Raw genomic sequence first — 24,904 nt, forward strand, 5'->3', positions numbered from 1 at the left:
GGCGTGCTGCAGTCCATGGGGTAACAAGGAATCGGACATGACTTAGTGACTGAACAACACCACCTTTGACAAAAGGAGTTCTGTGGACAGATGAGAGGGGGATTTAGATAGGAGGCGATTGAAATGCAAATAACTTGCTTAAACAAATCTTTAAGAAGTTTGGCAGTTACAGGGATCAGATAAATGGATAAAGAGATCAGATAAGTAAATAAATCCAGTCAGAAATTGCAAGGGGATATGGAGTCACAAGGAGAGTTTTGATGATTTACTTTAGGTGAAATGAATTGCTGTGTATTGAAGGGAATAATTCAGGAGAGGGAAAAGTTGTTAATTGTGGAGAAAGTAGTGACTCAGTGTGTTCAGTTCACTTCAGTTCAGTCGCTCAGTCGTGTCCAACTGTTTGCGACCCCGTGAACCGCAGCACGCCAGGCCTGCCTGTCCATCACCAACTCCCTGAGTCCACCCAAACCCATGGCCATCGAGTCGGTGATGCCATCCAACCATCTCATCCTCTGTCGTCCCCTTCTCCTACTGCCCTCAATCTTTCCCAGCATCAGGGTCTTTTCCAGGGAGTCAGCTCTTCGCATCAGGTGGCCAAAGTATTGGAGTTTCAGCTTCAACATCATTCCTTCCAGTGAACACCCAGGACTGATCTCTTTAGGATGGACTGGCTGGACTCAGTGTGTTAAGTCCTTGAAAAAACCTGAGGAGATAGGACATGGAGCATGTACGTACAGACGTGGTCCCCTCAGGTCGGCAGAAACCTGGGAAGTTCTCCTGCTCTAGTTGTGTCGTTATGTGGGTGGTTTAAACCAGTTCCTGATTTTCTCTTCATTTTGAGAAATTTGTCTTAACAGAGAAAATAGTGAACACCTATGATATAATTTTTGTTTCATGACATAAAATGAAATCTAGTGAAATATAAGTTCTCCATTCATCTCAGATCCTATTCAAGGAAACCACTGTTATAGAAGCTAATATATTTATTTCAGAAATATTCTGTTCACATTAATGAATACTTACATCTGTCTTTTTAAAAAATACTGGTTTACTTATTTGGCTGTTCCAGGTCTTAGTTGTGGCATATGGGATCTATTTCCCTGACCAGAAATCCAACCAGGCTCCCTGCATTGAGAGTGTGGAGTCTAAGCCACTGGGCCATCATGAAAGTCTCTTTTGTCTGTCTTTATGTGTATATATGTGTGTGTATATATATATATATATATATATATATATATATATATATATAAAAGTGAAAGTGAAGTCACTCAGTAGTGTCCAACTCTTTGCGACCCCATGGACTTAGCCTACCAAGCTCCTCTGTCCATGGGATTTTCCAGACAAGAGTACTGGAGTGGGTTGCCATTGCCTTCTCCAGGGGATTTTCCCAACCCAGGGACTGAACCCAGGTCTCCCGCTGCTTTTACCGTCTGAGCCACCAGGAAAGTCCTGTATATATACATACATACATATATATGTGTGTGTGTATATATATATATATATGTATAGATAGATAGATAGATAATATTTTGCATAAATAAAATATATTTTTCCCCATTTTTTCTTGTATCAAAGTGCCAACAAGAAAGTGCTAACCAATGTAAGAAAATCCAAAGGAAGCTTATTTAGAAATGGTTAATTACAAGGGATGTGTGGAGTGCCAAGGGATCGGGTATGAACAGCCCAGGACTAGCTGCAAAATAGTTGGCACCACTCTTAGACTCAAAGAAATGAGGGGAGGGCGAGGTTAGAAAACTCGGAAGTACACATGGCAAACTTGAGGGGAGACATTATCTTCAAAGGGCGTGGCCAGACTGAGGCAACCACACAAGAAGAGAACCAGGAAAATGAATACTCTGATGTAATGTTTTTTTCTCTTCCTCCAAACTCCTGCCATGGACTCCCATTGGTTAAACCAAATATGAAATCATAGGAGTTAGGATTTTTCAGTGCATCTGCTTCACAGAGCTGAGAGCAGAGTGGAGAAAGATTGAAAACAACCTCCCACACACACACTCACAAAATTGTGTTGAAATATAACTGATACACAGAAGAATGATACAAAAGAAAATCTTAATGATGCAAATAACAATAGTGTGGTCACTCACCTAGAGCCAGACGTCCTGGAGTGTGAAGTCAAGTGGACCTTAGGAAGCATTACTGTGAACAAAGCTAGTGGAGGTGATGGATTCCAGATGACCTATTTCAAATCCTAAAAGATAATGCAGTTAAAGTGCTGTAGTCAATATGCCAGCAAATTTGGAAATCTCAGCAAAGGCTACAGGACTGTAAAAGGTCAGTTTTCACTCCAAGGAAAGGCAATGCCAAAGAATGCTCAAACTACTGCACAATTGGCCTCATTTCACATGCTAGCAAGGTAATGCTCAAAATCCTTCAAGCTGGGCTTCAGTAGTATGTGAACCGAGAACTTCCAGATGTACAAGCTTGATTTAGAAAAGGCAGAGGAACCAGAGATCAAATTGCCAACATCCATTGGATCATAGAGGAAGCAAGGGAATTCCAGTAAAACATCTACTTCTGCTTCATTGACTATGATAAAGCCTTTGACTATGTGGATTGCAACAAACTGGAAAATTGTTAAAGATATGGGAATACCAGACCATCTTACCTGCCTCCTGAGAAACCTGTATGCAGGTCAAAAACAACAGTTAGAACCTTACACGAAACAACAAATTGGTTCAAAATCTAGAAGGGAGTACATCAAGGCTGTATATTGTCACCCTGCTTATTTAACTTATATGCAAAGTACATCATGCAATATGCCAGGCTAGATGAATCACAAACTGGAATCAATATTACTGGAGAAATATTAACAACTTCATATATGCAGATAATATGCCTCTAATGGCAGAAAGTAAAGAACTAAAGAGCCTCTTGATGAGAATGAACGAGGAGAGTGAAAAAGTTGGATTAAAACTCAATTCAAGAAACTAATACCATAGCATCCGGGCCCATCACTTCATGGCAAATATATGTGGGAAAAGTGGAAATGGTGACCGATTTTTTCTTGGGCTCCAAAATCACTGCATACAGTCACTGTAGCCATGAAATTAAAAGACACTTGCTCCTTGGAAGAAAATCTTGACAAACCTATACAGGATATTAAAAAGCAGAGGCATCACTCTGCCAAAAACTCTTTGTATAGTCAAAGCTATGGTTTTTCCAGTAGTCATGTATGGATGTGAGAGAGTTGGACCATAAAAAAAGCTGAGCTCCGAAGAATTGATGCTTTCAAACTGTGGTGCTTGAGAAGACTCTTGAGATTCCCTTGGATTGCAAGGAGATCAAACCAGTCAGTCCTAAAGGAAAACAACCATAAATATTCATTGGAAGGACTAGTGCTGAAGCTGAAGGTCCAATACTTTGGTCACATGATGCGAAGAGCCAACTCCCTGGAAAAGACCCTGCTGCTGGGAAAGATTGAGGGCAGGAAGAGAAGAGAGCAACAGATATTGAAATGTTTGGATGGCATCACTGACTCAAGAGACATGACTTTGTGCAAACACTGGGAGATAGTGAAGGACAGGGAAGCCTGGCGCTGCTGCAGTCCATGAGGTTGCAAAGAGTCGGACACAACTGAGTGACTGAACTGATTGTGTGAAATTATTACTACAGTATGGTAAATTAACACATCCATCACCTCATATAGTTACGTTTTTTGGTGTGGAGAAAACTTTTAAGATCTACCCATTTAGCCTCTTTCATGTATATAGTATAGTATTGTTAACTATAGTAACAATATTGTAACTTAGACCCCCAGAACATAGCCATCGCATAACTGGAAGTTTTTACCCTTTGACTACATTCACCTATTAACTACAACCCCAAAAACCTGCCCCTGGCAACCACCAACCCACTGTTTCTATGAGTCCATGTCATTGTTGTTGTTAAGTCTTGATTGAGTTTATTACAATATTGCTTCTTTTTTTGCTTTGGCTTTTTGGCCATGAGGCATGTGGGGTCTTAGTTCCCTGACCACGGATTGAACCCACATTCCCTGCATTGGAAGGCACAGGTTTTACCACTGGACTGCCAGTGAAGTCCCGAGTTCAGTGTTTTTAGATTCCACATCTACATTAAGCCACACAATGTTTGTCTTTCTCTGTCTGACTTATTGCAAATGGATGATTTCCTACCTTCGTGTATCATCATATTCACTTCACTATTCACTCGACCACCACAGCAATCATTATTTAAAACAAATGGAGGCATCTTGTAAACACTGGTCTATACATCTTGCTTTCTCTTGCTGACAATATATCTTACAGATTGCATCTGATCAGTGCACATAGATCTGCCTTGTCCTTTTAACAGCTTTCAGTGGTTTCATTATGTATTACCTTCATTTATTGGTGGCTTCCTAGTCAATGAGTATCTTTTCCCCCTATTTTTGGCTGATATAAATAAGGCTTCAATAGACATTTTAAATATGACTTTGAAAAAGTGTACTAGTGTTTGTGTGATAAATTCTTAGAGATAAATTAGCTGAACCAAAATTTGATAATACACTTTTCCAGTAACCCATCAAACAGTTTTCACGCTGCTCCAGAAAGCAAAAACCATAAGTGTTAGTCACTCTTTGGACCCGACGGACCTACATGGACCTCATGTAGCCCACCAGAATGCTTTGTCCATAGAATTCTCCAGGCAAGAATACTGGAGTGGGTTGCCATTCCCTTCTCCAAGGGATCTTCCTGACACAGGGATCAAACCCAGGTCTCCTGCTTTGCAGGCAGATTCTTTACAATCTGAGCTACCTGGAAAGCCCTCTGAAGAATGTAACAAGGGTCTTTTCTTAAGTATTTGAGACATGATCACTGAAATGTCACTAATTTAATCTATGTGCTTAGTCACTCAGTCATATCCAACTCTTTGTAACCCCATGGACTGTAGCCTGCCAGGCTCCTCTGTCTACGGGAATTCTCCAGGCAAGAATACTGGGGCAGGTCACCATGTCCTCCTCCAGGGAGCTCCCCAACCCAGGAATCAAACCCAGGTCTCCGGCATTGCAGGCAGATTCTTTACCATCTGAGCCACCAGGGAACCCCAATTTAATCTGTACTTCTTTGATCTTGAATGATGCTGAACACTTTGCTCTATGTTTAAAAGTCATGTGTATTTTTTTGCGCATGAACTGCCCCATTCATACATACCCTTTGCTCATGTTTTAATTTATTTTTTTTCTTATTGATTCATAAGGATTCTTTATATCTAAAAGAAATTGGCTCTTTGTCTGCCATATTAAAAAGTTTTCCCAGTGTGCTGCAGGTCTTTGAACTTGGTGATGTTTGACAGTGAAATATATATTTTTAAATTTTTATGTAGTCAAATCTATTAATCTTCACTTTTATAGTTTCTGGGTTTGTGTCCTCATTAGAAATACTCTTACAGTTACAGATTACAAAATGAACTCCTTCAACTTTATTATTCTTTTGATTTCCTTTTCATGTTTAAGAGCTTTATCTATGTGGAATTTATCCTGGTACCAAGTATGAAGTAAGGGACTTTATTCTTTATCAGATGAGTAGTTGGTTGTCATACACGATTTATTAAGTAGTCCATTTGCCCACTTATTTAACATGCCACTGTTAATATATTTAATTTATATATGTCATTGTATTTACTTCTGGATTCTCACAGTTGTTCTGTCAGTTTGTCTTTCTCTTAATGCACCAATCTTAATTTCTTCTTATTATAGACCCACTTAGTGTTTTATTCGGAGAAGGCAATGGCACCCCACTCCAGTACTCTTGCCTGGAAAATCCCATGGACGGCGGAGCCTGATGGGCTGCAGTCCATGGGGTCGCTGAGAGTCGGACATGACTGAGCGACTTCACTTTCGCTTTTCACTTTCATGCATTGGAGAAGGAAATGGCAACCCACTCCAGCGTTCTTGCCTGGAGAATCCCAGGGATGGCAGAGCCTGGTGGGCTGCCGTCTATGGGGTCGCACAGAGTTAGACACGACTGAAGCAACTTAGCAGTAGCAATGTTTTATTATTCACTAGGAATCATCTTACCCTGTTATGCATCAATTTCAGAGTGTTCCTGGCTGTTGAATATATTTTCCCAAATTTTAGAATTTTAATACTTTTATAATTTTTCATTAGGCATGTTTATGCTAATATTCTCCTAACAAGATTTGTGTGTGTGTGTGTGCGTGTGCGTGCACACTTAGTCGTGTCCAGCTCTTTGTGACCCTGTGGACTGTGGCCCACTAGGCTCCTCCATCCGTGGAATTTTCCAGGCAAGATACTGGAGTGGGTTGCCATTTCCTTCTCCAGAAGATCTTCCCAACCCAGGGATCAAACCCACGCCTCTCAAGTCTCCTGCATTGGCAGGCAGATTCTTTACCACTAATACCACCTGGGGACACCCATTCTAAATTTAGCTCATTTGGGAAAATTTTTAATTATGAATTTAAATTTAAAAATTAATATTTAAAAATTTTTGATAACATTTGAAATGTACCTACCTTTAAATATATAAGAAAAGTTATTACCTCAAACTGAAAATGTCACTGTTTGTCAGTGTTTCCTAAACACAGAACATCTGAGACATTTTTGCTTGATTTATTTCCAAGTAATCATCTAATAATATAGTCTCTTTAATCCTTTTGCTTCTTTGCAGTTTCATTCACAAGTTTATAATATTCTACTTGGGACATTAAAACAGCTATTTAGGTGATTTTTTTGCCTTTAGTTTTTCCTCTCCGATCTATTCTGCATAGTCTTACTATCTTAATATCTTAAAATGCATATTTACCAAGTAAGATTGTTTTTTAAGAGTCTTCAGTGGCTCTCACTGCTATGAAAAAATGCCCTAAATCCCAAAATTACTGAAAGTCATCTTATTAGGGCTCAAAATAATAGCATTTTACCATATATTTCTTTGACAGTCTGGTTCTATTTTCTTTTTTCTTTTTTTAATTTTAGTTGGGGGCTAATTACTTGACAATATTGTAGTGGTTTTTACCATACATTGACATGAATCAGCCATGCGTTTACGTGTGTTCCCCATCCTGAACCCCCCTCCCACCTCCCTCCCCATCCCATCCCTCTGGGTCATCCCATTGCCCCGGCCCTGAGCATTTGTCTCATGCATCGAACATGGAATGGTGTTCTGTTTCACATATGATAATATACATGTTTCAATGCTATTCTCCCAGATCGTCCCACCCTCACCTTTTCCCTCAGAGTCCATAAGACTGTTCTATGCATCTGTATCTCTTATTCTGTCTCGCATATAGGGTTATCGTTACCATCTTTCAAATTCCATATATATGCATTAGTATACTGTATTGGTGTTTTTCTTTCTGGCTTACTTCACTCTGTATAATGGGCTCCAGTTTCATCCATCTCAATAGAACTGATTCAAATGTATTATTTTTAATGGCTGAGTAATATTCCATTGTGTATATGTACCACCGCTTCCTTATCCATTCGTCTGCTGATGGACATCTAGGTTGCTTCCATGTCCTGGCTATTGTAAACAGTGCTGCGATGAACACTGGGGTACACGCGTCTCTTTCAATTCTGGTTTCCTCATTGTGTATGCCCAGCAGTGGGATTGCTGGGTCATATGGCAGTTCTATTCCCAGTTTTTTAAGGAATCTCCACACTGTTCTCCATAGTGGCTTTACTAGTTTGCATTCCCACCAACAGTGTAAGAGGGTTCCCTTTTCTCCACACCCTCTCCAGCATTTATTGCTTGTAGACTTTTGGATAGCAGCCATTCTGACTTGTGTGAAATGATACCTCATTGTGGTTTTGATTTGCATTTCTCTAATAATGAGTGATGTTGAGCATCTTTTCATGTGTTTGCTAGCCATCTGTATGTCTTCTTTGGAGAAATGTCTGTTTAGTTCTTTGGCTCATTTTTTGATTGGGTCGTTTATTTTTCGGGAATTCAGCTGCAGAAGTTGCTTGTATATTTTTGAGATTAATTGTTTGTCTGTTGCTTCATTTGCTATTATTTTCTCCCATTCTGAAGGCTGTCTTTTCACCTTGCTTATAGTTTCCTTTGTTGTGCAAAAGCTTTTAATTTTAATTAGGTCCCATTTGTTTATTTTTGCTTTTATTTCCGATATTCTGGGAGGTGGGTCATGGAGGATCCTGCTGTGATTTATGTGGGAGAGTGTTTTGCCTATGTTTTCCTCTAGGAGTTTTAGAGTTTCTGGTCTTACGTTTAGATCTTTAATCCATTTTGAGTTTATTTTTGTGTATGGTGTTAGGAAGTGTTCTAGTTTCATTCTTTTACAAGTGGTTGACCAGTTTTCCCAGCACCACTTGTTAAAGAGATTGTGTTTTCTCCATTGTATATTCTTGCCTCCTTTGTCAAAGATAAGGTGGTTCTATTTTCTTTTGGATAAAGTTCAGAATCCCTTGGGGAATGGATGGCCTATACCTCCTCACACAATATCACATAAATACTAGTTCTTGCAATTAAACTTTTTGATAAGAAAGCTTAATTAAACATCACAGATTATTCTATATAATAGGCACTCAATAAATAAATGTTGAATGGATAAACAAGGCTGTATTCTCCAGGAAAATCCTTAACTTTGTGATTAACACTCTATGACCTGAACTAAGCCTAGGTTCATAAATTTAATATTTGTTGTTTAGGCTATTTACACTTAAAGTAGTATAAGGCAGCACATAATGACTTAAATGTAACTATCAAATGTATATTAGAAAGCCAGATGTAAGTCAACCTCAGGGTAGATTAACTGAAGGTCTGCATTAGTTAGAATATATCTGCTGTTGCAACAAAGACCAAAATCACCTCACCTGTTTTACTCATATTTCTTAGCAATTGCACAGGTGCCTCAGGGCTGATATGTTATCCAGAGCCCAGTCTTCTAATAATTTTCCTGTGCCATCCTCTTGTGTTCTGAGATGCCTGCTCCAGGTCTCACTCACCATCATGGATTCATTGCGGGGAGGAGATAAGGACAAAACAAAACAAAACCCCTGTCTCCTAAAGTACAAAGACCCTGGAGAATGGTATCTTTAGCTCTTATAGCAAAAAATTCCATTGCTATAGGAGAAGGGGGCTTCCCAGGTGGCACTAGCTGTAAAGAACCTGTCTGCCAATGCAGGAGGCGTTAGAGATGCAGGTTCAATCCCTGAATCAGGAAGATCCCTTGGAGAAGAGAATGGCAACCCACTGGAGTAGTCTTGCCTGGAGAATCCCATGGACAGAGGAGCCTGAAAGGCTACAGTCCATGGGGTCACAAAGAGTCAGATTTAGCACACACTCACGCATGCACATAGGAGAAGGGGATCATAGATTAGGGGAACAATATGCAACATGTTGATGACTTCATTAAGAAGACTGGTTTTGTACTTTTTGTTCCCTGGAGACTAGGAGAGGCTCCTTCCCAAAAGTGTGCTGCCAGGAGGAGAGGAGATACCTGAAAATATCAGGGTGATGATAGGAAGGAAGAAAGGGTAAAGGGCTTGGTCAGACAGCCATACTTTTCTGCTGTAACCCTCCCTACTGAATGCAGACTTTACCCTCTAGCCAAATTTGACAGTTCGTTATTTCATATCCACATTTTGTACTAAGTCATACTGGCCCAGGCCCCTGGGTTCCCTCCGTGTGGAAAGGTGCTCCTCCACTTTCTAGACTAAGCTAAGTCTATATTTCTTTTCAAGAAGTGAACTTTTCCATAAAACCTCAGTATACTCATATAATAGTTGTATATCACCTTATCCTGTAGCAAAGTTTTTAATATTAAGCATAGAGAGACCTGACTTGCTAATTAACATTTTTTAAAAGTGAGTACAATTTCTTAAGGACAAAATTTGCTTTATTCATTGCTTCTCCATAGTTTGTTTTAGAGTGACTGAAGCAGGTTCTGATTATAAAGAGCTTTTACTATTGTACATTCAGGTTAAACAGAGTGTTCAACACCTGGAAACAGGTGAAGGAACTAATGATCTTGCATCTCCCTCTCCTCCTATGAGTCTATAATATCTTAAAAGATGTTATATTCATAAAATTATGGGGAACATATTTTAAAATTATACCTCAAAATAAATTACCAAATAAAATAAACTTACATTTATTATAATAGAAATTATTCTTAAGGTGTTTATATTGTAAGGCTAAAATTAATGATTTATATGGTTAGTAGAAAAATGTACAATTTTTAGACAGATATGAACCAAAGATACCTGATAATTTTTAATGAAAGTTTTAGGCGTAATTTATAATTAATGAAGTAGAGTAAATATATCCACATTTGTGTGTGCATGCATGCTCAGTTGCTTCAGTTGTGTCCGATTCTTTGTGACCCTATGGAATGTAAGCCCTCCAGGCTCCTCTGTCCATGGGGATTCTCCAGGCAAGAATACTGAGTGGGTTGCCATGCCCTCCTCCATGGGATCTTCCTGACCCAGGCATTGAACTTGTGTCTCTTGAGTCTCCTTCATTGGCAGACTGGTTCTTTACCACTAGCACCACTGGGAAGCCCATATATATATTTAAATATTTCTATAAATAAATGCTTGTTGAAGGAGCGCCATCAATATAACATTAGCTTTTCTGGTTATGCAACTATAAAACTAAGTTATGTAGTAATGAAATACTAAATTAGTTCCTAAAATTATGATTATTTCTCTATATAATTTCAGTTTGAACAGAAGAAATATAAGGCAGTAATATATGCTCCATAGAAAGTATGCTTTCAAATAAAATTAAAATCTAATTAGAGTGAGAATAAAAGTACTAAAATATTTCTGAGATCAATATTGAAGGTAAAGCAGAAGAAAAGCCTGCCATGATGGTGGAAATAGCTCTGAGAGCCGGGAGTATTAAAAATAGCACTTAAGAAACCAAAGTTTCAAAATGAATTTCTTGTCTTGATAAACAGAAGTAAAATTGGGAACTGAGATGAACGGAAAAAATCATAAATTCAGAAGCTCACTTATGCTAAGGTGGCAGTTTATAAATCACTTTAAATAATTTTCCGATAGTTCACAAAATACTGTATAAGTAACCTGAATTTTTTTTTTCCCAAAAGTTTAGAACATGGCAAATGTAATGTCTAGGTATAAAACCTGTGCAATCTGAAAGCAGATTAAGTATCTTGGTATTGGCCTCTTTGCAAGCATGAAACAGCTAGAGAACCTCAGCTGACTCTGAGTTTGAAAGCAGGGAGCTTCATTTTAATGTGGAATGAAACTGCCTTTGTAGTCAGTGATTACTTCCTATGAATTACATGAGGTCTATAGTCAGATTCTGAAATGATTAAACCTACTAACTGAGATTAGGAGGTTATTATGTTGTCACTCTGAATGCATCATATAAAAAATGGTAGGAGAGCCTATGAAAAAAGTACAGTCTCAGGATAAATGGCAGCATAGATCAAATTTGCCCTTCCCACACACTGTCTTCTCTCTGTTCCCTCTGTTCTTGGGCCATTTCTTTTCCTGGTGTCCTCCTTCTTTGAGATGCTACTGTAGCAAACTGGAAATCCCTGGAGGCTTATAATTAAAGCCATGGTCTCTGACCAGCTGCATGAATTGTAAGGATAATGCAAAAATTTGATTTTAATTTTATTTAAAACGATTTTATGAGCAGGAGGCATAGATAGACATTTCTCTAAAGAAAAAACAGGTGGTCAACAAGACGAGATGCTCAACAGTAGCACCTTAAATATGACACAAATGAACTTATCTATGAAACAGAAACAGTCACCGATAGAACAAACTTGTGATTGCCAAGGGGAAAGGAGGTGGGGAGCAGTGGATTGGGAGTTTGGGATTAGCAGATGCTACTCATATATACAAAGGGTAAACAACAAGTTCTTACTGTATAGCACAGGGAAATATATCCAATATCCTGTGATACATCATAATGGAAATGAATATAAAAAAAAAGAATACATATATATATATACACGTACAGATGTGAGAGTTGGACCATAAAGAAGGCTAAGTGCTGAAGAATTGATGCTTTCGAGCAGTGGTGTTGGAGAAGACTTTTGAGAGTCCCTTGGACTGCAAGGAGGTCAAACCAGTCAATCCTAAAGGAAATCAACCCTGAATATTCATTGGAAGGACTGATGCTGAAGCTGAAGCTCCTATCCTTTGGCCACCTGATGAGAAGAGCCAACTCATTGGAAAAGACCCTGATGCTGGGAAAGATGGAAAGCAGGAGGAGAAGGGGATGACAGAGGATGAGATGGTTGGATGGCATCATCGATTCAATGGACGTGAGTCTGAGCAAACTCCAGGAGACAGTGAAGGACAGGGAGGACTGGCATGCTGCAGTCTATGGGATCGCAAAGAGTCACACACGGCTGAGTGACTGAACAACAACCATAACTGAATCACTCTGCTGTAGTATAGAAATTAATACAGCATTGTAAATGAAGTGTATTTCAATAAAATAAAATTTGAAGAATAAATACAGCTATTTTAACTTTTCAATATTGTAGAGAAGAAAGCAACACACCTTCAAAATGCTTTGAAGGCTACCAGTACATTCAGTTATGCTGTCAGATAAACATTTTTTTAGATTTGAAGTAAAATTTCTTCCACCATCCCTGTTTAAATAGTATCCATGGACTACAAAGTGAGCCGCTATAGGCACATCTGGTATGCTTTGCAGTTTCTTTTATTTATGAACACCAATTTTCTCAATGCTTTACAATTAAAATCAAGCATAGAAGTAAGAGAGATACTCGGGGTAAACTAAACTGCACCTGTCATCCATAACCCTGGATAGAGTTCTTGCATCCATCTGAACAGCCACTCTGTTAATATTGATTGACTTTATATTGAGTGTGTGTTATATATTTGAACTTCCAAAATATAGCTTGTGTGTTGTAAAGCATTTTGGAAAGAATTGCCACAACTGAGAGGAAGATTCTGCCTGAAAGACTCTCTGATGCCAGGTGTACAAGATGAAGCACAAGCATGGTGTCGTGGAGAGGGTATCCTGAGCCCCAACTCCAAGAAGATCCTGATGTCCGCCCTCAAAAGGCAGGGCCATGCCGGCCGAGGGGAGGCAGCCAAGCCAGAGGAGGCCAAGTGGCCTGCCCAGCCCATGGCCCTCATCATATCTTTCAAGGGCTATGTCTTGGACATCCATGAGCACGTGGTCCTGTCTCCCTAAGTGCCTGCCAACCACTGCAGGCCTAGCCAGACCACAGGGCCAGATGTTCCTCCACCTCTGGGCTCTCCCCGGGGTGGTCTCTGTCCTCCTACCCCTGCACCTCCAGTCAGAGCCCCTGTGCAGGAAGGATCAGGGTCTCCCAGGCTGCCCGGTTGGTGGCCCAGCACTTGCCAGCTGCAGATAACCTCAGGACAGAGTTACCTGAATGCAGCCTCTTCTCCTGGAGCCCTTTGATCACAGCAAATTGACACCTGTCAGCTTCTCCCCTGTATGTTCCTCATCCTGGTCAAGTAACTCTCAAGTTGTGGCAGCAAAGTCATTTTGATTCATTTTTGATGTGAATCCAACTTTCAAGTTAGGGCATGCTCTGAAACAAATTGTACATTTCCTGTGACCTACTAAAATAATTAGTTCACCAGAGCGAGAGTCTGGATTTAAGACTATAATCATAGATAGGAATAATTGATATCACTTGTAGTGAAAGAGATGTTTTCTCTGAAATTATTTCAGTTCTTTGGTGTAAATTCCTAACATTGAGTTCATCCATCCCTTCGGCCTGTCAATAGACATTTACTGAATGGACTACACACCTTGTCATGCTAAGAAACAAAAGATCAGAATCCCTCACTGAAGAATCCCACAGTTTAGAAGAGACCGATGCTCAGACAAATAATAACTAAACAATATGATAATGGTATATTGTGCCAGTGTGTGTGTGTGCATCATTGCTTTAGTTGTGTTCCACTCTTTGAGACCCTATGGGCTGTAGCCTACCAGCTTCCTCTGTCCATGAGATTCTCTAGGCAAGAATATTGCCATGGGTTTTCATGCCCTCCTCCAAGAGATCTTCCCAACCCAGGGATGAAACCTACGTCTCTTAAGTCTACCTGTATTGGCAGGTGGGTTCTTTACCACTAGTGACCACCTGTGAAGCCCAACAGTATATTGGATATAAATAAATGGTACCATAGGAGTGTGAGAGAAGACATAAATAATTAGGAACGGGAAAGCTAGGTTAATTCATACTTTGTTTTGCTTGGTAACTGGTCCTAACGTTTTTTTAATATAGTGATAAAATATTATAGTTTGAAATATTTTATATTTGAATCAGCTTGATATAAAAATGAAACATTTATCACCACTAAGAATTAAAATGCTAGTAATCAACATAGGAATAATGTCAATTTAAAAATATAAATTTTAAGAAACAAACATTAATAATATTAAATTTTTATTTAAATAAAAGATCCCTTTTAAAGAAATTCTCAATAATGGATTTTAGAAATATCCAGTTAGTCTCACTTGACTATTACATGGTTCTTGTGTGTGTGTAAGTACACACCAATCTTTATTTTAATCATTTTGATGTAGATTTTCTTGTTTGTATGTTATTTAGAGCACATTTAGATTCCAACATGGTTTTCCTTTGAGACATAGTACACTCTGTACTACTTTCCTCTGAATTAATTGATATAATGAGCTGATGTAAATTACTTTCACTATTAGCCTGAACTATTATTAAACCATAACAATTTAGAAGGTAAACATACCACACAAAGGCATTTAAGTCCTGAAATCCCAAATAAAGCATCAAGGATGATTTTTAGCTTTATGTAATCTTGGGATGTTTGTATCCTTGCTTCCTCCCATGGTCTGGAGAATCAGGACTGTTGTATATGAGTGCCTTCTGCTGAGGTCTATGCCTGCAAACCTGTAGAGGGAAGTTGCTATGGCAATAGACCTGAACAACGCTGGAGCACCCACCCACTAATCATGGTTCTGCCTCCTTCTTGCTGCTTTCTTGAGTCCTCTGCTGGGAACAGTTTTCAACATTTTAGTTACAAAAAATGCAAGTCCTCTTTTAAGGCACAAGTGAAATGCTATAAACTTTATTAAACCCTTTATTTCTATTTTACCATAACTACTCTAGTCACAAATAGCTGTGAAAAGAAGAGAAACGAAAAGCAAAGGAGAAAAGGAAAGATATTCCCATTTGAATGCAGAGTTCCAAAGAACAGCAAGGAGAGATAAGAAAGCCTTCCTCAGCGATCAGTGCAAAGAAATAGAGGAAAACAACAGAATGGGAAAGACTAGATATCTCTTCAAGAAAATTAGAGACACCAAGGGAACATTTCATGCAAAGATGGGCACAATAAAGGACAGAAATGGTATGGACCTAACAGAAGCAGAAGATATTAAGAAGAGATGGCAAGAATACACAGAACTGTACAAAAAAGATCTTCATGACCCAGATAATCATGATAGTGTGATCACTCACCTAGAGCCATACATCCTGGAATGTGAAGTCAAGTGGGCCTTAGGAAGCATCACTACAAACGAAGCTAGTGGAGGTGATGGAATTCCAGTTGAGCTATTTCAAATCCTAAAAGCTGATGCTGTAAAAGTGCTGCACTCAATATGTCAGCAAAATTGGAAAACTCAGCAGTGGCCACAGGACTGGAAGTCAGTTTTCATCCCAATCCCAAAGAAAGGCAATGCCAAAGAATGCTCAAACTACCGCACAGTTGCACTCATCTCACATGTTAGTAAAGTAATGCTCAAAATTCTCCAAGCCATGCTTCAGCAATACGTGAACCGTGAACTTCCAGACGTTCAAGCTGGTTTTAGAAAAGGCAGAGAAACCAGAGATCAAATTGCCAACATCGAGGATCATTGAAGAAGCAAGAGAGTTCCAGAAAAACATCTATTTCTGCTTTATTGACTATGCCAAAGCCTTTGACTGTGTGGATCACAATAAACTGTGGAAAATTCTGAAAGAGATGGGCATACCAGACCACCTGACCTGCCTCTTAAGAAACCTGTATGCAGGTCAGGAAGCAACAGTTAAAACTGGACATGGAACAACAGACTGGTTCCAAACAGGAAAAGAAGTATGTCAAGGCTGTATATTGTCACCCTGCTTATTTAACTTATATGCAGAGTAAATCATGAGAAACACTGGGCTGGAAGAAGCACAAGCTGGAATCAAGATTGCCGGGAGGTATTCAGATGACACCACTCTTATGGCAGAAAAGGAAGAAGAACTAAAAAGCCTCTTGATGAAAGTGAGAGAGGAGACTGAAAAAGTTGGCTTAAAGCTCAACATTCAGAAACTAAGATCATGGCATCTTGTCCCATCACTTCATGGCAAATAGATGGGAAAACAGTGGAAACAGTATCAGACTTTATTTTTTGGGCTCCAAAATCACTGCAGATGGTGACTGCAGCCATGAAATTAAAAGACACTTACTCCTTGGAAGGAAGGTTATGACCAACCTAGATAGCATATTTAAAAGCAGAGACATTACTTTGCCAACAAAAGTCTGTATAGTCAAGGCTATGGTTTTTCCAGTGGTCATGTATGGATGTGAGAGTTGGACTATGAATAAAGCTGAGCACCGAAGAACTGATGGTTTTGAACTGTGGTGTTGGAGAAGACTGTTGAGAGTCCCTTGGACTGCAACGAGATCTAACCAGTCCGTCCTAAGGAGATCAGTCCTGGGTGTTCATTGGAAGGACTGATGTTGGAACTGAAACTCTAATACTTTGGCCACCTCATGCAAAGAGTTGACTCATTGGAAAAGACCCGGATGCTGGGTAGGATTGGAGGCAGGAGGAGAAGGGGACGACAGAGGGTGAGATGGCTGGATGGCATCACCGACTCGATGGACATGGGTTTGGGTAAACTCCGGGAGTTGGTGATCGGCAGGGAGGCCTGGCGTGCTACGATTCATGGGGTCGCAAAGAGTCGAACACGACTGAGTGACTGAACTGAACTGAACTCTAGTCTGCACATTGCTGTAACATTTCTTATGCTTTGATGACTCATCAAATTCATCTTTGTATTGCATTTTGCATCAGTCTTATCTCCCACCTCCATGTAAGTTATAGGGTCTTTGGAGAAAAAACACCTTTGTAGCCTGAATAACACCCAGTCCAAATTCAGATGGAATATAAGTACCTATTAAATGTAGAGTGAATTTTCCATCCCACCTCATAAAAGTCCATCATTATCTTCTTCTCATGTTGTATTTTCCCCTTCATAATGTTCTTCCCCTCATTTTCTTTCCTTACAGTCTGTCCAATCATTGAGGCTCCACTAGAAGCACGTAATTGTAAGCTAGAACCCTCATGTGAAACTCCATAGTCCATTACTTGTCCCTACCTCATGCCACTTTTTATTTCCACCTCATATTATGATTTTTGTGGATACAGTGTTTTACTTTTCTTGGCTTAAGCTCTTGAAAGGCAGCAAATAGAATCTTCCTTATCTTCTGTTTCCCACAGTGCTCAATAATTGTTGCCTGACGAAAGATTTGTAGAGTTAAAGAGGAACAGCATTTCATGCCAAATTGGGCTATGCCCTGCTAGGGTAGTTTTAGGCATGGCTGATGGTAAATTAAGAGCAGGGAATGGAGAATAGTATCTCTTAGGTCGGTCGTGTTCTATTTTGGAGCAAGACGCTACCATGGTTTTATGATTATTGATGTTTGAAGGGTGTTCCTCTTTCAGTCAACCTGTGACCCACTATTATGGGTTCTGCCCATATTAAATGGGTGGACTTTTCTGCTTTAGATAGTTTCCCATTCAAATCTAGAAAATTTTTGTGAATGCTAATACATAAGAAGAAAACAATTTGTGCTATTGAAACAGTTTTCCAGAACAGATTCTAACTTAACTATGTCTAGGATACATGCAAAGTATAAAATTGTGCCCTACAAGCTGTGGTTTAGATAGTCATAGCTTCTGCTTGTTGGCCTTCTATTTCTTGCTTATTAATTACCTACTTTATGAACATTATCTCCTAATCTCAAAACTATTAGGTATGTATAATTACTCCATTTTTCAAATGAGAATATTGAAGCTCAGAAAGGTTAAATACATTATCACAATTGACCATCAAGGAAATGCAAAAACAAAGATTTGCATACAAGCCTGTATTTTTCCCCTATATTATACTTGCTACCTCGTTATGCAGGTGGTTTTTCTTAGCCAGAAGGGCATAGGAGAAGGGGTATGGAAGACTTAGAAATCTTTTCTTATAAGGCTGCTGCTAAGTCGCCTCAGTCGTGTCCGACTCTGTGCGACCCCACAGACGAAAGCCCACCAGGCTCCGCCGTCCCTGGGATTCTCCAGGCAAGAACACTTGAGTGGGTTGCCATTTCCTTCTCCAGTGCATGAAAGGGAAAAGTGAAAGTGAAGTCGCTCAGTTGTGTCCGACTCCCAGCGACCCCATGGACTGCAGCCTACCAGGCTCCTCCGTCCATGGGATTTTCCAGGCAAGAGTACTGGAGTGGGGTGCCATTGCCTTCTCCGCTTATAAGGCTAGTACATTCTATTTGTTATGACCATTTCAGAAACTCAAATTGCTGTTAAAAAAAAAAAAAGGCTGACTTGGTACTATTGGCTTTGATAAAGGATAGTACAGAAAACAAGATGGTTAATGTTCTGTCTCTCACTGGGAGGAAGTTTAACTAGTGTCTTTGTCTTTGTGCAAAAGAAAATAAAATGCATCTGTAATATGCAAATGAACCTCTCAACTGTTTGTTAATTTCTACTGTTTACTCAAATGGGAAACACCATGCCTGTGATACATCATCTTTTGTGTGTTTGGCACCTTCCATCATGAATCATATTAATCTGCTTAAACTAACAAGGATTAATTGCCTTGTTAAGGCAACCTGGCATTGAAATGATATATTGCCCAGACAGCTTGGAATTTGGCCACTCATAAATCTCATTTGCTTGTTGGTTTATTTCTGTTTGTCTCTTTCTCTGACAGATGTGTGCCCAATCACTGTGAGCATGGTGGGAAGTGCTCTCAAACGTGGGACAGCTTCAAATGCACTTGCGATGAGACTGGATACAGTGGGGCCACCTGCCACAACTGTGAGTGCCAATTTATCTCACTTTAAACATGTAATTGCATGAGAATCCCGGGTCTTCAGCTACAGTTTTAAGCCCAGCAACCTGAATAATCCACATAGTAAATCACTTTATTCTGAAACACCCAGATTTTATTGTTGCTTTTCTAGAATAGTATTCAAGTTGTTAAAATATATTCTCTCAAGTCTAATGACTCAAAAAGAAGTGCCAACCTTTCTAGTGTTCTGTAAACACACGGTTGAGATGGGAATGCTGATCTTGTATGTGCCTCTATGAGTCTAAGCCGTGTCTTTTCTGGGTAGATTCTTTGGAAAATTGTGTTATTGTGATGTCTCTGACTGGATTCTCATTTATCAATTCATCAGAGAGGCAGACAGAGTGTAATTTGAACATTTAGTTTCTGGATAGTAGTGTCTCCTGTTCTTTTACAACTGTTTGGCCATACTTTTTAGATAATAAAAATGAGCTGGAAAGTGGAATAAAGTCCATTGGAGTTCCATATGTAAAATAAAAGCACAAGACTATAATTTTTTTAAATATCGAAAACTAAAAAGTAGCATGCAAAAATGACTTTTAAAACACAAATGTGCCTTATTTTACATAATAGCTTTACCCTGAAAAGTTAAATAATTTTTTTTCATTTTTGCAATTAAAATATTAAGATAAATATTAACTTTATAATTGTAATGTTAATTTTCCAATAATGCATAGCTGCTTGCCAAGCACTTTTGAAGACAGATTTGCCATAAAACATATACGTGAAAGGTCATCTGTTATGTAGTGTGTGTGTGTGTGTGTGTGTGTGTGTGTGTGTGTGTGTGTGCATGTGTGTAAGAGGGAGTGAGGAAAGAGATTGAGTCTTCTTCAATCTTTTCTCCATATGAAACCTAATATCTAAATCCACTAATTACAGAGACTGTTTTCTCTTCACTTCACTTTTAGAAAACAATAACCAGCAAAATATTACTAGAGTTCTGGTAACAGTAAAAATGCAAAAGTGTTCTCTGATCCTCTTCATATCATTATTTGTAGTAATGTTCAGTTCAGTTCAGTCACTCTATAGTATTGTACAATAAGACATTGTGTTCAGTGTATATTGTAATACCTCAGCTAAGCAAAAATATTTGTAATTTATTTTACTGCACTTCTTAATTTGTTTATGAGGATGTTTAAACTATTTTTTAAAAAGACAAAAAAAGAACCCTTAGAAAAATTAACATTAATAGGAAGATATACAAGAGAGGTAAAACAGACACTTAGTAGATTCATTATCTATAAAGGATTTATGTATATGTATGTAAAAATATTTCAGTGAATAAAGAACAAAAATGATTGACATTAAAATTAATTAGAATAAAGGACTTATAACTAAAATTATACCCTTTCAGTCACATCAAAATGTCAACTTTCAGCCTATGACATTCATTGTATGATATCTGATAGTGAATTAGTAATTTTGATGAAACAGAGTACTTTCACCCCACCAGAAGAATGTAAACAATGTGTTATACGTTCTATAAGTACCACCTTTAACTACTACAACCGTGTTTCTTAAAAATGGAAATTCTAACTAAACAAAATTAGTTCGGAAGCACTTCCAAGTGCTTCCTATCTCAGTGACCACTTTGCTGTTTAATGTAAAAGCAGATAACTTCTTATTGCTGCTTGTCACAAAGAGTTGGACACGACTGAGTGACTGAACTGAACTGATTTCATTGAATACTGTGTATAGACATTTAAAAACGTTAATTTTTAAAGAAAATTTAGATACATGACAGTGGTTGAATAGTTGAGTTTTTTTTTTTTTTTTTGAGTCAACGACTCCAAATATTAGAAATGCCCTAAGAGCATTTTGTTTAGCTCTCATGGGAAGTTATAAATGTAAAAAGGGAGGGAATTCCCAGGAGTTGAATGGGTTCGATCCCCCATCAAGGAGCTACGATGCTCTGCTTGTCAGGTGGTGTGGCCAAGAAATAAAATGTGGGCAATGAATTCTAAAATGTAAGCAGAGATATCTATAAAGTTTCCTGTTCCTTGTAAATATCAATATTGATGTTATCAATTAAGCACAGTCCTCTGCCCTCCCTCTCCTGCTTCCATCTGTGGCTGTTGTTTTCTCCGCTTTGCTCACCCTACATGCGGACACCTTGTCACCAGACACTGAGCCCCCTTGTTTGGGCTTTCCATATAGCAGTATATCACAGCACATGGATTTTACCCACTGCAAGTCTTTAGTTTCTTCAACCATCCCTACCCCTGGAAAGTTCTCACGGATCATCTTGTCCCACGCTGGTCTGTATCAGTACCTTTCTCTCATCTCTTCTTCAAGTCCCAAGCCTCCTGTCCCTTAGGCTGTGCTGAGAAAACCAAACATCTGAATAAGCAGTACAGTTTAGACCTCTGAAATCAGTCCTTCCCATTCAGATGAACTCAGGGCTCTACCAAAATAAGCAATATATATAAATAGAAGAGGGAATTATCTCCTCCCTGCTGCTCATTCTACTCATCTCTTATTTAATTTTTATATCTATGAAAGTAGGATCATTCATTTTTAACAATAAAAGCCTGATCGCTTGTTGTCTTCCCCAAATAAGGTGAAAATGTTGAAACTCACATGTGTGCATAACCAAAGGCTGGAAGACCATCCTGCATACTTCAAGAAAGGACAGATTGGATACAATTTTGTTATGAAAAATATATCTCGTAGCTCATAGAATGGTGCGTGCTGCCAAATAAGCTAAAAGACTTGATATATCTTTTGGTTACTCCCATGAACTAGTTAAAAATTGGGAGGGTCTGGCCCCACATATAATACTGTGAAAATTATAAAATGTATGCCCTCCGGTTTGATACAGAATGAATAATTTGGAATTGTTACATAGTCAAGGACCACCCTGGCTTCTAATGATGGCTGTGAGGTCACCATGCTGGGTGCCTTCGCAGGAAGTCATTTCACTTCCCTTGGACATTCTTAGTTCCTCTGTCAACTAAATGGCTCCTGAGGACTCTTACAGTTCTGTGAGTCAAAGACCTGAGATTTCCAGGTACTGATTCTGTGGTTCTGAACTCTGTTAGCATTATTAAATTTTTACCTCATTATATCTGGTGAAAGACCTTTTGAAAAGGGGCTGTGGCTGCCTATGTATGGCTGAGTACCTTCACTCTTCACCTGAAACTATCACAACATTGTTAGTAGACCATGCTCCAGTACAAAACAAAACATTAAAAAAAAAAGAGAGAGAAAAAAGGAACTTTGGACATTTTTAAGTAGTACTAGTATGAAAAGGTAAAGAACAGCTAACGAAAGTCTGAAGTTTAGTAAATCTAAGTATTTAGGAGAGCTTCAGATATTACAGTTAGGTTACCATTTAACACGTTTTCTACCCTGGCCAAGGCTGGGCTTGGGATGAGAAAGCTCTTTCTTGGGTGACCCCTGGTTGCCAGGTGGCTGAAGTCCAAGATAGAGCCTCAAAACTCTTCTTTGACAGGCCACACTGCCTGAGTTTGAACTTGGATCAACTTACTTGTGACCGTGACCGCTAGAACCCTTTGAGCTTCAGTTTTCTTTTTTGTGAATTGAGATGAGTAGCACTACCACCTCATTAGGCCATCGTGAGACTGAGTGAGGTAATTTGTGGAGAACGCTGAGAAGGGCCATAGCGTATGTTGTTGTTTAGTCGCTAAGTCATGTCCACTCTGTGACCCCAAGGACTGTCTTCCTCTGGGCTTCTCTGTCCATGGGATTCTCCAGGCAAGAAGACTGGAGTGGGGTTCCATTTCCTTCCCCAGGGGATCTTCCCAACCCAGGGATCGAACCTGGATCTCCTGCATTGGCAGGTGGATTCTTTACCACTGAGCCACTGGGGAAGCCCTTTAGCACGTGTTAGCACTCAGTAAATTACTGCCATTTCATCCCCTTGGAACAATCATCCCTTTGCTCTGAACTTCTATACTAATAATTGTCACACAATCTGTCACATAATTTCTTGCTGCTATTCATTGTTTGCTATCGTTTCCATGGCAGATTTGGGCTTTCAGTGAATGGTTAGTTTCCATGTTTTCTTTTTCAGAAGAATTTAATGACATTAAAGGTTATTTGGTATCTCCTAGACCTGTATCTGTTTATGTGTTGCTTATACATGGAGGAATTAATTTTCAAATAAATTCTATATGGGGCTCAGAGGATTGTCATTTATAAACCACTCCCTGGAGGAGTCAGGGTGTCATAATTTGAGTGAGGAAATCTCACAGGGAAAGCCACAGATGGCAAGAAAGACATAGGAATTTTATTTTTCTTTTTCTCGTCCCCAAACTAAAGAGGCTAGTTTATGACAAGATGCGGATACATTGTTGCAGTTTTATGCCTGCTAAGTCACTTCAGTCACGTCCAACTCTTTGCAACCCTGTGGACTGTAGCCCACCAGGCTCCTCTGTCCATGGGATTCCCCAGGCGAGAATATTGGAGTGGGTTGCCGTGCCCTCCTCCAGGGAATCTTCCTGACGCAGAGGTCGAACCCCCCTCTCGTGTCTCCTGCGTTGGCAGGCGTGTTCTTTACAGCTACTGTCACTTCCTATACAGGCATTCCATTCTCGGTGAATCTCCAAGCACTGCGTAGTAGCAGATCAAATCATAAAAGCATGATGCAAAGAGTAGACCGATCACATTAAATATTGATAGTTTATTTGCTTATGTTGACTTATTCCTCTTTCACTCTCTCAAAAGTGTATGAATCTGTCTTTATTTTGAGCAAAACTTCATGATTATATTTACAATCTTTTTCTCTTAGTGATGCAAGATAGATTGCCCTTTTCAGTCCCGAAGCTTACATTCTGATATATCAAACGCTTTTTATGATCTAATTATCATCCCATTTTTTCACATGTGTTCTTTGCACTTCATATTTATGGTTCTAGTTTGCGTAAATTAATTCAGAAACATTCCTTATCTCAGGGATTAACAGATAATTTTTCTCATGCTGCTGAAGTTTTAGTCATTCTTACATACACAATTAGTCCCCTATAGGGAACTGCCCTAAAAACTCCCAGGGAATCTTCAATAATATGAAAACTTGTGACTATTTTCACAAGTACAAGAGGATATTTGATAAATACAAGCAATGTTTTGGGGTAGAACTCTGCAAGAGTTTCTACATTCCAGACCTTCATTCTGAGAGGAAATATTGTTCCAGATATCTTTTTATTAAAGGGAAGACTTTCACCTTGCCCATATGGATAAACATGACTGTTTCCAGAGGAACTAAGAGGAGGCAAACTGGATGGTCTATAGAGATCTCTTCCAATTCTGAAATTGCATGATTTCTGAATTCTGAAATACTAAGAAGAAACAGGTATGGGTGTTGCCACAGAAATGCAAAAGTAAATTTTTCAATAGCCAATTTTAGAAGGAAAGCTGCAATTTACAAGGAAACTATTCTAGGACTTCCCTGATGGTGCAGTGGATAAGCATCCGCCTGCCCGTCCAGGGGACAAAGGTTCCCTAGTCCAGCAAGATTCCAGATACCTTGGAGCAACTAAGTTTGTGCGTCACAACTACTGAGCCCAGGTGCTACAACTCTTGAAGCCCGTGCACTCTAGGGTCTGTGCTCTACAACAAGAGAAGCCCCTGCGATAAGAAGCCCACACACTGTAACAAAAAGTAGTCCTTGCTCACTGGAACTAGAGAAAGCCCAAGCACAGCAATGAAGACCCAGCGTAGCTCCCCCCGGGAAAAAAAACAAACAAACAAATAAATAAATTTTAAAAGTAAACTATTCTACATGCTGTATTCTGGGGCTATGACTCTGGGTCTGTAAATTTGTAAACCATAAATTATACTGCACCTTATTACTGCAAACATAAAAAGTGAA

General features: G+C 39.2%; 1 protein-coding gene across 4 annotated transcripts in view; it reads left to right on the forward strand.

The window, feature by feature from the left end:
• CNTNAP2 (contactin associated protein 2) overlaps positions 1-24,904 on the forward strand; it is a 2,222,175-nt gene that overhangs the window by 1,347,942 nt on the left and 849,329 nt on the right. For all 4 annotated transcript variants that reach the window (XM_081537160.1, XM_081537161.1, XM_081537162.1 and 1 more), the window contains one exon: positions 18,934-19,040. In XM_081537160.1, the coding sequence (XP_081393286.1) occupies positions 18,934-19,040 (107 nt within the window). The remainder of the gene's footprint in view (positions 1-18,933; positions 19,041-24,904) is intronic.

The sequence above is a fragment of the Giraffa tippelskirchi genome, chromosome 10, assembly GCF_054371585.1.
Source record: "Giraffa tippelskirchi isolate mGirTip1 chromosome 10, T2T-mGirTip1v1.2.pri, whole genome shotgun sequence".
Lineage (NCBI taxonomy): Eukaryota > Metazoa > Chordata > Mammalia > Artiodactyla > Giraffidae > Giraffa > Giraffa tippelskirchi.